Genomic DNA, 13482 nt, shown 5'->3' with positions numbered 1-13482 from the left:
AGATGCAATGGATGTAGGGCGTTTGCCTTGCATGCAGAAGGACAGTGGTTCGAATCCCAGCATACTCATATGGTCCCCGAGCCTGCCAGGAGCAATTTATGAGCATAGAGCCAGGAGTAACCCCTGAGTGCTGCTAGGTGTGGCCCCATAACCAAAAACAAACAAACAAAAAACAAAATCAAAAAATGCCCCCCAAGCACCCTACTTGGGTTTCCTAAGCATCACCAAAGCTGGCCCACAGAGTAAGGAGTAAACCCTGAACATTTCTGGTTGTGACCAAGAAACAAACAAAAAAGGGCCCGGAGAGATAGCACAGCGGCGTTTGCCTTGCAAGCAGCCGATCCAGGACCAAAGGTGGTTGGTTCGAATCCCGGTGTCCCATATGGTCCCCCGTGCCTGCCAGGAGCGATTTCTCAGCAGACAGCCAGGAGTAACCCCTGAGCACCGCCGGGTGTGACCCAAAAAACAAAACAAACAAACAAACAAACAAAAAAGAAACAAACAAAAAAAGAATTAGTCATGTATTTGAATTTCTTATTTTCGGGTGAAAAGAATTCAATATGAAATTATTTCAATGGCCTTAGGTGTTAAAACTAACTTGGATAGACAGACTAGAGTTAGTGCCCAAAGACAAGTGCTTTTGTTGTGTGCAGAAAACGACTCTCCGGGCTCTTACCTGGGCTGTGAGTGTATCAAGGGCTGATAGTGCCGACTCCAGTATGGGCAAAGCCTCTGCAAGGTCAGCATCACATTCATCTTTGATGGCCTTGGCAGCCATAGCTTGGTCATTTGCCACAATTTCATCAGCTTTGACGATTTTTTCCGTTGTGGCAACTTCTATGGACTCCTTCTCAATGATCAGCATCATTTCGTCAACCTCTTTGCTAGCAACTTTTAGTTGGGGCTGAAGAGCCTCCAGCTCTAATTGCATTGAGGCCACTTGAGATGCGGCAGACTCCAGCTTTTCTAGGCCCACTTCATACCTCTTCTTCATTTTCATCACTTCACTGAGAACAGACAGATCATGTTAGTTGAGAGGCTCTAACAACTGCATTCTTGAATTTTGGGGTTTTTAAGAAACATAACTAAAGGATTAATAGAAAAAAGGTGCACCATTGTTAACAATTTGTCAAATATATGAACTCTAGAAAATGGATTGTGCACGATTAAAAGCAGATAGTCAGGGCCAGAGTGATAGTGCAGTGGTAGGGTGTTTGCCTTGCAAGCAGCTGACCCAGGATGGACAAAGGTTTTCTCCTAGGCATCCCATATGGTTCCCCAAGCCAGGAGCAATTTCTGAGTACATAGCCAGGAGTAACCCCTGAGCATCACTGAGTGTGGCCCCAAAACAAAACAAACAAAAAAAGATAAAAATAAAAACAGTAGTTCTTCATATTTTGGGTATTTCTAGCACCTAACACAATCTCTAGCAATATAACATAACATATACTTTATTTATTTTCATGAAAGTATAGAACAAATACTTTTCTATATAAAAATAAATGCTGTAGCTCTAAAAATTCATCCTGTTGGGGAGTTTGTTTCAATATTATTGTTTCTAAAACATTTTAGTCATCTCATTTACATAAATTTCAAGACCCAGAAGACATTTTGTATGCTGCCAGACATGGCAATCATAAAGTACATCCAATATTGTAAAATAAATGTTTTAAGTAAGACAAAAGTGACAGGGTACGTAACAATTTTTGTTGGGAATTCATATAGTAATATTAACTGATTAGAAATAATATAATTTAAAACACTCATTTGCAATCATAAGTTCTGCAGACAATGTCTGCAGAGAAAAAAGTCACTTATTTCAAGTATTTGATATAGCATAATGTTTTTTTTTGGGGGGGAGGGTCACACCCAGCAGTACTCAGGGGTTACTCCTGGCTCTAAGCTCAGAAATCACTCCTGGCAGGTTCGGGGGACCATATGGGATGCCAGGATTTGAATCACCGTTCTTCTGCATTCAAGGCAAACACTTTACCTCCATCCTATCTCTCTGAGCCCAATATAGCATAATGCTTTTAAAGTGAAGAGGCACATATTAGGACTTCTGTATATAAAGTAAGCTGGAGCAGCTAATAAACCAGCCCACTTCTCAAATGAGTGCTTTGCTGGCTGAGACCAGAATAGATATAACTAAAAGAAATTTCACAGAAAAACCAAACCCAGACATTTCGGAGGGAAGGAATCCACATGCTTTTGTGTATGAAGAATGCTTCTGAGTTAACAAATAGGACAGCATGGGGAACCATAAGGACTGTCTACAAAAGGCTACATTTTCGGTGTTACTGTTGGAATCAGATAGAACTAACACAGGAAAGGCCTCACTTCTGCCAGTGTAAAGCAGTTTCAATATTATGGTTCCTTCAACATAATACTTTGCTAGTGAAACCACTAGTTATCTGGTAAATTACCCAGTAATCTAATTTTAGTCCCAGGACTACTCAACTACTCAACTATAAAGTGATCTAAAGACTTGAGGTACTAGGAGAAAAACTACAGAATGGGAATTCTAATTCTAATTGAGTTAAGCGGGTTTTGTTGTTGTTTGGTTGGTTGGTTGGTTGGTTGGTTGGTTGGTTGGTTGGTTGGTTGGTTGGTTTGGGGCCACACCTGGTGATGCTCAGGGGTTACTACTGGCTATGCACTCAGAAATCACTCCTGGCTTGGGGGACCATATGGGACGCCAGGGAATCAAACCGCAGTCCATCCTATGATAGTGCGTGCAAGGCAGACCGACACTTTACCGATTGGGCCACTGCTCCAGCCCTGAGTTTTTTTTAATAGAGGAAAATTGGAAAGGAGATGAGGCTATCTAAAAAATGGTAGAAAACATATTTCAACTTTCTTTTCCATCATCTTTCTTTTTCCACTACAATATAACCTTCAGAGCCTTAAGTGATATCCAAAATTTAATCAGACTCTGAGAGGTTTCGATCCTCCAAGAGAAAAGATTTGGAGGAAATAGGAGAGTAAAATTTCATAAAGCTGAAGATTATAAGATCTATGGAAGAACAAAAAAAGGTCTTGCAAGCCAAATAAGTAACAAAATTCGGCCAATTCAAGAAGCAGTCTTGACTAGGAGTTGCATATTTCCTTAAGCATGTAAAAAAGAGTACTAGGACCCAAATTACCATGACAAAAATAAAGTTATAATACCCAAAAATGCAAAAGACATTGCAATAGTCATTGTTAGTACTGATAAATGTCTTGCTAGCAACATAATCTAGGGAATGGTGCTTCAAAATGCTTAAGGCAGGCTTAGGACTATTCAATTATATGCCAGACAAAAGTCAAAGTGTTAATCATTTTGAAAGAGACAGCATAGGAGTAGTATACTTGCCATGTATTCTACCTTAGATTGAATTCTCACCACACAAGCACCTCCAGTTCTCAGTCCTTATCATAGAGCCAGGAATAACCTCTGAGCATCACCAGGTAGGGCTCAAAGGTGACACATCACACCACACCAAAATAAAAATCCAGGCTCATTTGCTATTTAGAACTTATTTTTTAATGTTTAATTTGATATATTAACTCAGTGGTTCCCAAACTTATTTGGCCTACAGCCCCCTTTTCAGAAAAACAAAAACACTCAATGTCTTTCTTGGGAAATCGTCTTTCTTTTAGAGAACAAACTGAATATATTGAATTGCATAGAAAGCTCATCAAATCCTTCCAGTGCCCCATTCTTCCCTCTCAGGGTTCGGTACTGCTCACTCATATAACAGACCAGTCTTAGCGGTCCAATATGGATTGTATAATTGGGCATTAAAGTTACATTTGTGTTTTAAGTAAATATCTCTATTTTAGCAAATAATAGCAATTTTTTCCAAGAAATTATAGCATTTTACCATATATTTAGGTTTATAAATTAAGTAACCTAAAAATGTTTGGTATCCATTTCCCTTAAAGAGAAATAAAAACACAAAAATTATAAGTGCACTATAAAAATTGCTGAAATAACATTTTAAAATATAACATTGAAAAACCTCCTAAGGGAAATAACATGCTGGAATGCATGAGTTGGTGACTCAAGCAATACCCAAAGGGACTCTCAAGCACTGAGACTGAAGTAGTTAGTTCCTGAGCACCTCTGGGCAGAAACCAAAAACCAAGACAAAATGTGGGATGGGAGGAGGGCTATCAGTTCAAATTCTACACTTCTAACTTTATTTAATCTTTTTGTATTTTATAATAAACTGATGCTTTTTAAAATCAAAAAAGCTCTTGAATGTTTTCTGGGTTTAAAAGTCACCCTCAAGGACATAAAAACCCTTACAATTTAGATAGCATATAGGCATATTGAAGTTATATTGATGTTTTCAAATGAGAGTTTATATAAAGAGGAAAAGCTGACTAAATTTATTGAATAGTTCTCTTTGAATTTCAGCTGCTTAAGAGGCTTATTTGCTACAAAAAATAATAACCCTGAATATCACAGTCCATTTCTCCTGGGGTCTCACCTTTATATCCTCGACAGATCTGATTATGAACTCACAATGTTCTAGGCAATGCAGCTGCATAGAAAAAATAATATCCCCCAAATGTTTCCTACCCCAAAGCTATATGTGTGAAATACATTTCTATCCCATCAAGGGTTCATTTTTTACCTTCTTTTATTTTTCAATAATAGTTTAAAAGTGGATATTAATTCAAGGTAAGAGGTCGGAGTCACGTAATTGTATCTTTGGAGCTCAATATAGAAGGATGTTGATAGTTCTATAATTGAAGTGTGGAAACTTTTACACATGTCAATACAGCCTTCTCGGACTTCCTCTGACATTTCAATCTCTTCCAAGAAACGGGATGCAACTGCCTGTAGAGCATCTTCAGGCCAGGGCTAAATTGAAGATAAAGGATTTAGTACTTGACTATATTATTAATAAGAATCTGGACTACTGTAGTTCTCAAGTTATTGATGGTGAAAATGAAAGGGAAAGAAAAAGGGATGGGATGGAAGAAAAGCACATTAGTGAGGGATCTTCCTCAAGAAAATTACTTGTATACATAGCACAGGAAGCCAGTAGCTAGTATGTGCAATACTAACACATCCTGGTATTTTCAGGAGTCAAAGAAACTGCTTATTATGGAAAAAAAAAAGATTTAAGCTTATGGAATGTCTAGTTTCTATGGCATTATTGCATTTAATTCTTCCAATAAATTCTTTGAGATATGTGTTCCCTTCCTTTTCTCAAAATCAAGGATATATTCAAGTTCAGTGAGTTTCCTGTTTTCTCCAAATAATTGCAATGTTTCCAAACTTGCTGAATATCACCACCTGTCATCCAGTGTTTAAACTAAAATACCAGAATCATCCCTGATGCCACTTTTCTTCCTCAACCCTGTGTCAGCCTATACATAAATAAGTTTAACAGGCCTCATTATTAAAAGAGTTTCCAATCCCTTTCCTCTTTTCTCTAGCTAAAACAACCCAACTCTGTCATCACCTACCCAAAATATTTTTGTCATAAAATTGGTCTCCCAGCTTATTAATTGAATCAAATGCCAGGGGTGGTCTTTTAAAAATTTAACTTAGTTAACACCACACTTTACAACATAGAGTATTTTGGAGGTTTTTTGGGCTAATTAGAATCAAATCCAAAACCAACATGCAGACCTTCCTGATCTTCCTAACTTTCTGATCTTTATTCCAATGTTCTGAAAATTTTTCAGCCTATGCAGAATCAAATATAAAACCAATATGCAAACCTGCAAATCTTCTTCCTACCTTTCTGATTGGTACTTCAATATTTTCTTCTCAATTACTGGCTATTATTTCTCAAATTTTCTCTCAACCTTAATTCCCTCTATTTAGCTCCTTGCCTTGAAGAGCTCATTTTCTGTGACAAGATCCTCTCTATAGTAACACATTCTGTCCTTTCTGCCCTTTCTTAGAGTTTGTCTATCCAGAATATCCGTGGCTCCCTTTAAGCTACTCTATATGATTTTATTTTGCCAATATGTCTGTAAAAAAGTAAGCTCAGTGGAACAGAGGACTTGTTTCTTTCATATCCTGCTGTCTAGTTTTTACAATCAGAACTGTTACAAAATAAGGTCTCAATAAATAAATCTTACACGAAATAACCCGAGCAGGAAATAGAGGTACAGAGGGGCCTTGTAAATCGCCCCCTGAGGCAATAATGCTTGCATCAGACTTGTCCCAGTATCTCTAGCACTGACACACATTTCTTTTCACACATCCTTGTCTGTTCTGTTCTGTCCTTCCTGACAGAAATTTTTATATAAAAAACAACTATTCTGACTTTCTTCCTTCTAACTTATTATTTATTTTGTTTGACTTCTATCTAAAGAGATTCAAGTGTGGGAAAATAGAGAAACAGGGGCATTTTACCCTGTCCATCATTCTAGCAAGTGCTGAGTTCTTCTGGCACATGTTCTTATGAGGTAGATCAATTTTCATAGCTTCAAACTCCAATAGCATTCATTCCACTTTATGGTCTTTCATAGGCATCTATAGTAATAATAATAATCTATTCTAATAATAATGTGTTAATATCACACACTAGCTACTAGCTATGTAGCTATGCACACAAATCATTTTCTTGAGGAAAATTCCTCACTGAAGGAATACCATCCCTTCCTCTTTCACCTCCATTTTCACCATTAATTTTTTTTAAAATTTTTATTGTGACCAAAGTGCATTACAAAACTTTCACTGCATCATTTATGGTACATAGTGACAATGAATGAGGGGCATTCCCACCACCAGTGCTGTCCTCCCTCCGCCCCTGTTCCCAGTATGCATCCCATATCGCCCTCCTCTACCTCCCAGTATGCTAGTGCACTGGTCTCCACTTTACAGCTTGTTGTAGATTGAGCATCTATTCCACCGTCATTGGAGATTAAAAGAATAAGAAAAAGGGGAGAAAAAAATTTGGTGACAAATACCAAAAAAAAAGAAAGAAGAGAGAGAAAAAAAAAGAAAAGAAAAATGGAAGAAAAAAGAAAAAAAATGGACCTGGCAAATAAAAATAAAAATAAATCTCTAAATAATAACCACAAGAGTAAAAAAGAATGAAAAAAAGTGGAAGAAAAAAAGAGAAGGAAAATAAAGTCAAAAACTAACAAATCAAAACAAAACAAGAAAAAGTATGGGTGCTGGAGTGGTAAGGTTTGGCGTTTCCCCCCACTTTTTTTTTTTTTTTTTTTTTGCATAGGCACAGTAAGCATTGGGGAAGAAAGATTTTCACCATTAATTTTAACCTGAGTGCTAAGTAGTCTAAACTCTTATTAGATCTATTCTATCACTTCCTGTTATACCTTTGTACCCCTCTCTGTTTCTTGAATCATGCTTACACCATTGTTAACAATTTTTTCATTCATTTTCCTCATTGAAGTCTTCCAGTATGCATTTTCCTGTTGTTTGCCCACACCCAGCAGTGCTCAGGGTTTACTCCTGGCTCTGCACTCCGAAACCACTTCTGGTGGTGTTTTTTTTTGTTTTGTTTTGTTTTGTTTTGTTTTGTTTTGTTTTGAGGGACCATATGGGATGCCAGGGGACCACACCCAGGTAGACCTTGTGCAGGACAAACCTCCCTATACTCACTGTGCTATTGCTCCATCCCCCAAAATATGTCTATAATAATTTTAGGACAACAATTCCATTCTTATATCCATGCATAAGGCAAAAATGTTTTCTATTATGATGATCTTATGATTTACAATTTTATAACTGACCAAACCCTTCTAGGAAATGACAGTTTTGCAGGTGTGTGTGTGTGTGTGTGTGTGTGTGTGTGTGTGTGTGTGTGTGTGTGTGTGTGTGAGTGATACAACAGCCCATGGACATGATGGAAGTGGTACATGTCTGCCAGTCGGTGGCCCCTTCCCCCCGCATATCAATACCTGAAACCAGTCTATGGTACAGCAGTTCACGAGGGAAGGGAACTTCCGAAGCCGGTTCCGAAAGGCGTCCCCAATGGGGCTCATGGCCAGGACCACATGCAGCTGGTTGCGACATCTCTCCACGAACATGTTGAACAGGGCCACGGGGCTGCCGTCCGTCTGCTTGGTCTTATCGCGCTGGCGGTCCAGCTGTCGCATCTTATCACAGATCTCCTGCTTCTCGTCCAGGGCGAAGAGGTTGGGCACCTCGCCGGCGTTGAGCAGGTTGTTGACATCTTCCAGGAAGGATTCCTTCTTGATCTGCGTGTCGGTGAAGAGGAACACGCCGTGCATCTCCCCTTCGGAGCACTTCCTCAAGATGACCTTCAGGTCCTCGCGCCACTCCACGTTGCCGTAGCCCTTGGTGATCTCCACCTGGAAGACGGCGTAGTCGGCCATGTGCGCGGCCAGTCTGGTCACCGACTGTCGCCCGCTGCCCCCGACGCCCACAAGCAGCGCGTGGCTGCGGGGCTGCTTGAGGATGCGGGAGATCCTGCTCACATGCTCGATGGCGAAGCGGAACAGCACCAGGTTCATGGGCTTCTTGCTCATGTTGTTGTACTCCTCCAGGTGGCCCTCCACGATGACCCGGAGGCTGTCCACGTTGTCCACCTCCCGGTAGTTGGTGTCCTCCCTTTTGATGTCGTGGAAATCGCAGAAGATCAGGCTACGCAGGTCATCCTCCTCCACCTTGCCGTCCAGGTCAAAATCCAGGTTCTTGAAGAGCTCGTGGAAGTCTTCATCCATGTGCTCTTTCAGGATTTCCTGGATGTAGTCGATGAGCCAGTTCCGATCTGCGTTATCCAAGAGTCGGTCATAGTATACCCTAAGGACCTGTGGGGTGGGAAAAAAAGAAAAAGAGGAAAAAAACAGCTTTAGGAATGGATGTTTCGTGGTTTTGTTCTATATTTCTTTTGTTTCTTCTTTCTGGCATAAGTAGTGTGAAATAAAAATGTCCATGGATTTTTTTTTTTATTAATTGAATCAGGATTGACTCATAATAGTTGTTTAAAATGTTAATTTTTCATCACATATATTGGGGATTTCTAAGTTTTGACAACTTGCCAATAAATAAAGGTATTGGGAGTGACAAACCGGTCACAGAGATGCAAAGAGAATTAAGCACAAGAAAAGAATAAAAACTAGAGAAGATATGTGAACTAGCCCTGCTAGTTATCAGGTATAGACAACAAAGCTGAGCATAGATATCTAGAGTTTTAAAGTTTCCTTTTTTTTTTTCTTTCTGGTGAGAACCTTTGAAATCTAATTTAATACCATTTTCTCCTTTTATTTAAACACCGTGATTACAAAGTTGCTCATGATTTTCAGTTTTACAGTGTACAACACTGTTCACCCATGAACATTTCCCACCACCAATGTCCCCAATTTCCCTTCCATACTTCCCCCTGCCTGGCTGGGGAGGGTCAAGTATTTTAACATTCTCTCTCCTCTCTCTGTGTCTCTCTCTCTCTCTGTCTCTCTTTGTCTCTCTCTCTGTCTCTGTCTCTCTGTCTCTGTCTCTCTGTCTCTGTCTCTCTCCTCTCTGTCTCTCTCCTCTCTCCTCTCTCCTCTCTTCTCTCTCTCTCTCTCTCTCTCTCTCTCTCTCTCTCTCTCTCTCTCTCTCTCTCTCTCTCTCTCTCCCCTCCCCTCCACTCCCTTTGACACTGGGCTGAACTATTGCTAACGAAGGGGTACCATGCATATCACTTTACACCCTTTTAACACCCAGTTCTTGTTCAGGGTGAACAGTTCCAACTACCATTGTCACCGTGGACCCTTCTCGACTCTAACTGCACTACTCCATTATTTGTGGCAAGCTTCCTTCTATGGACTGGTTCTTCTGGCACTCATTTCTATTATCCCTGGATATTATTACCGTACTATTTTTGTTTCTGTTAAATCACACAAATGAGTGATATTATGCTCTAATACATTTAATTAATTTTAGTTAATTGCTCATCAATTTCTTTTTTTGAGGAATATACACATTGTTTCCTTTTTTAAGCCACAAAACATTTGAAAAATTATTGGTAAATCAACACTTTTTTTTAAAGCCCATTTTCTTGGGAAAAAAGTGAGAACTTCAGGCAGAAGGTATATTTGTCAGTTGTCTTGCTGAGTCACTGAACAATTGACAAGAAAAATGAAAATTGGCAAAGAACAATTAACAAAAATACCTGGCTAATATGCACACTTTAAGGACACAAGAAATACTCCCTCAAAGCACTTTTAAGATTCTCATTAGGATTATCACTTTTGTCCTGATCTGACATTCCCTCTCACCCAACTCTCCCTTCCATTTTCGATGTTGAAGTCCCACCTACAATTGCTTCCTTCATTTCCTTTCCCTCCAACTTACTGTGAAAACTTTTGTCCTGGAGTTTTTAATACCACTTTCCCTTATTTATTGTTGCTGTTGCAATAAACAAGAGTACCCAGACACCCAGCTGTGCTCCCAGCATGCTTTCCCATTGTGAACTTGTTGAGAGCCACATACCAGGGTACTTGCTTATACACAGCTGCAATGCTAAATGCCGAGTACACCCCTTTCATTGCAATACTTGCAGATGTGTTTGCCAGGGGTCACACACTTTTTTACAGTTTTTACAAGGCTCTACTTGCAATGCTTTTTAGGGATATCTGTGATTTTTATACAGGTACTTGTCAGGAGTTACACCTGTTTAGGAAGTTATTAAGTACAAACAACAGAGCAACCAGGATCACACTCAGTGCATATGGCAATACTTAGTCACTGCACTGCACCACTAACAAGTGCCCATGCCTGTCTACTACTGTCCTTATGCCAGTTCTAGTGAGTCTTCTCCCCCCAACTCCTTACCCATTGCCAGGTAATCTAAATATTGTAATCCACAGCCACGCCATAGTTCTTATGTGTATTCCATGAACAAGGATTAAAATAAAGGAGATTAGTCCAGTGTGAAACCTACTTGAAAATATTCTTATAAGTCAACAAAAGAAGTGGAACAATAATTTTTGCAATAAATGTTTTTCAAAATTATCTTGATTACTAGATTTTCTAATGTCTAACAGCTAAATACATTTCAGTAGTTAAATAATTTTACAGACAGATAGTAAAATATTTGATGCCTGCATGATTATATTTCAGTTGCACAGACATTTACCTCATGGACCCAAAGACGTTTCATCTTTTCCTTGGTTTCTGCTGTTTCTGGCCTTGACAAACATATACCCTGAATAACACGGGAGAAATCTCGGAGGTTGAACAAGTAATGAGATTTAGCTGGAGTAGGCAAGAGATTCTTCATTGCTTCTTTATACAGTATCATTGTACCATTTACAATTTGTGTTGTCAAATCGAGAAAGTCCTCTGGAAATTTATAACTTCGAATTTTCAAAGTAAAAAGAAATAAAAATGTCATCAAGTATAGAATAATAATACGTAAGTTATATTTATGAAGAGTAGCATAAATGTTTTGTTCTGAATAAATCAATTGATGTATTTATAAATTATCATTCCTTGTTTACAGGGAGAGATTTTTGACAAATTTACAAACTACTTTCCAGTCAAACCCCGAGACTCTATGAGCAAGTAGGATTGATTACATATAGGTAGGATATGAGAAAGAACCCTTTAACGTAGGTATTTTCAGAGAAGGGAAGAAAACAAGGAAATAGAAAATTAAGGAAAAAGAATCTTTAAAGTCAAACAAAGAGCCATAATAAAAAAGGAAACAATATATTAGTAAGGTAGAGAGAACATGGAAAAAATATCTATTTGGCAAAACTGGTTTTATATAATTTCTAGCATAAGGAGGAACCAACTCTTCTTTTTCTTTTCTCTTCACTAGAAAGGGCAAATAATGCAAATCATTTGAGAATGGGCACCAGGGAGCCAAAACTTAAGCTGCCCTGGGCCACTTGGCTCCTTTAACTCTCATGTCATAAGGAGACCAGTGAGAATTAGAGTTGGGAGCAATGTTTCCCCAGTTGAGTCGCCAAAGCTACTCAAATGCAGTTATTCTAGAGGATATCAAAATCGCAGGATAAATCTGCCGTATCTTTGTAGCAATAATTACACACGGAGGTAACAAATTTAACTCAGAAATTCAAAAATTCAAAAACCAAAACAATATGAATGTTTTAGGCTTGAATATAAGACCAGATAAAAAGGAAAAAGTTAGACTTTAGTCCTTTTGTGTTCTTTTCCCACACTAGGAGATGCAGGCAGCTGAAGAACATGAGATTACGTCATTTCTTTTTCCTTGCCCAGATATGCTTTTATAAAAAGGTTTGGGAAAAACAAGTTATACTTATTTGTTTTTAAAAGGTTCATGTCTCCTAATAAATAAAAAAATTCAAATACTTACCATATTTTTAAATGCCAAGTTAAAATTCTAGAGAAAATAGTAAACATAGACTTGTCACTAAATTCATTTATTGTTATAATATTGAAATGCCGCATGTATCGAGGAGTTACTGGATTTCGACCGCCACCTAAATAATAAAAAGGATAACTCTAAACAATATATTTTAAATATGTGTTTTTAAATAATATTTTACTATATCATCAGGAAATACTATCTCAAAAATACCTTGAGAGATGAGCTAAATCACAGCACACAGAAAAATTAATAATAATCAATAATTTGGATAATCCTAATCTCAAAACAGTTTTTCCTAAACCCAAATACATCACTATTTGAGTTATTATCTGAATGAATTCAATTAATTAAACACAATGGCCAGAGATTTATACTACCAAAAGAAATCAAATTTCATAACAAACCATTGGCAACTTTCTCCATGACTCATGGCCCAAAGCATTCACTGTAAACAAGTCCATTATCACACAATATTAATTCATATTATGTACTATTAACATTTAATAATGCCAAAATGTAAATAAATATTCAATGTAGACAATACTTAATGACTAAACTTCATCATCTTTCTCTCACATAGCTAAAATTCAGCATAATCTCAACATGTACCTAATTCTTTCCCCACATCTTGAAATTAATTTTCCAAAGACTAGGCTCAATGATTCATGTGGTCATTTCATTCACTGATTGCTTTCATTTTTTGAAAATTTGTGAATTATCTCACTTCTATAAAGTAATGACATTTCCAAATGATTAAAATGTAACCAATCATTTTATAATATCAGTTACATATTTTTTGGGGGGGCCACACCCGGTGACGCTCAGGGGTTACTCCTGGCTATGCGCTCAGAAGTCGCTCCTGGCTTGGGGGACCATATGGGACACCGGGGGATCGAACCGCGGTCCGTCCAAGGATAGCGCAGGCAAGGCAGGCACCTTACCTCTAGCGCCACCGCCCGGCCCAGTTACATATGTTTTTAAGATATACAAAGAACATTGTTGAGAGAAGTCTAGGTAGTGCCTGGGAATGAAACCTGAGTCAGCTGATACCATACTATTTCATACTATCTCTCTCTAGGCTGGCATTTGATTTTTTTTGTTTGTTTGTTTTTTTGGGCCACACCCATTGACGCTCAGGGGTTACTCCTGGCTATGTGCTCAGAAATTGCCCCTGGCTTGGGGGGACCCTATGGGACAC

At 38.4% G+C, this 13482-nt stretch overlaps 1 protein-coding gene across 1 annotated transcript in view; it reads right to left on the bottom strand.

The window, feature by feature from the left end:
* Window positions 1–13482, bottom strand: part of DNAH7 (dynein axonemal heavy chain 7) — a 283116-nt gene that overhangs the window by 106484 nt on the left and 163150 nt on the right. The window contains exons 37-41 of the mRNA XM_049772925.1: window positions 12270–12396; window positions 11064–11283; window positions 7882–8754; window positions 4626–4855; window positions 677–1007 (exon numbers count right to left, since the gene is read on the bottom strand). Of these exons, the coding sequence (XP_049628882.1) occupies window positions 677–1007; window positions 4626–4855; window positions 7882–8754; window positions 11064–11283; window positions 12270–12396 (1781 nt within the window). The remainder of the gene's footprint in view (window positions 1–676; window positions 1008–4625; window positions 4856–7881; window positions 8755–11063; window positions 11284–12269; window positions 12397–13482) is intronic.

This window comes from Suncus etruscus, chromosome 5 (assembly GCF_024139225.1).
Source record: "Suncus etruscus isolate mSunEtr1 chromosome 5, mSunEtr1.pri.cur, whole genome shotgun sequence".
NCBI lineage: Eukaryota > Metazoa > Chordata > Mammalia > Eulipotyphla > Soricidae > Suncus > Suncus etruscus.
Note: the sequence above shows the minus strand (reverse complement) of the source record. Positions and strands in the feature narration are given on the sequence as shown.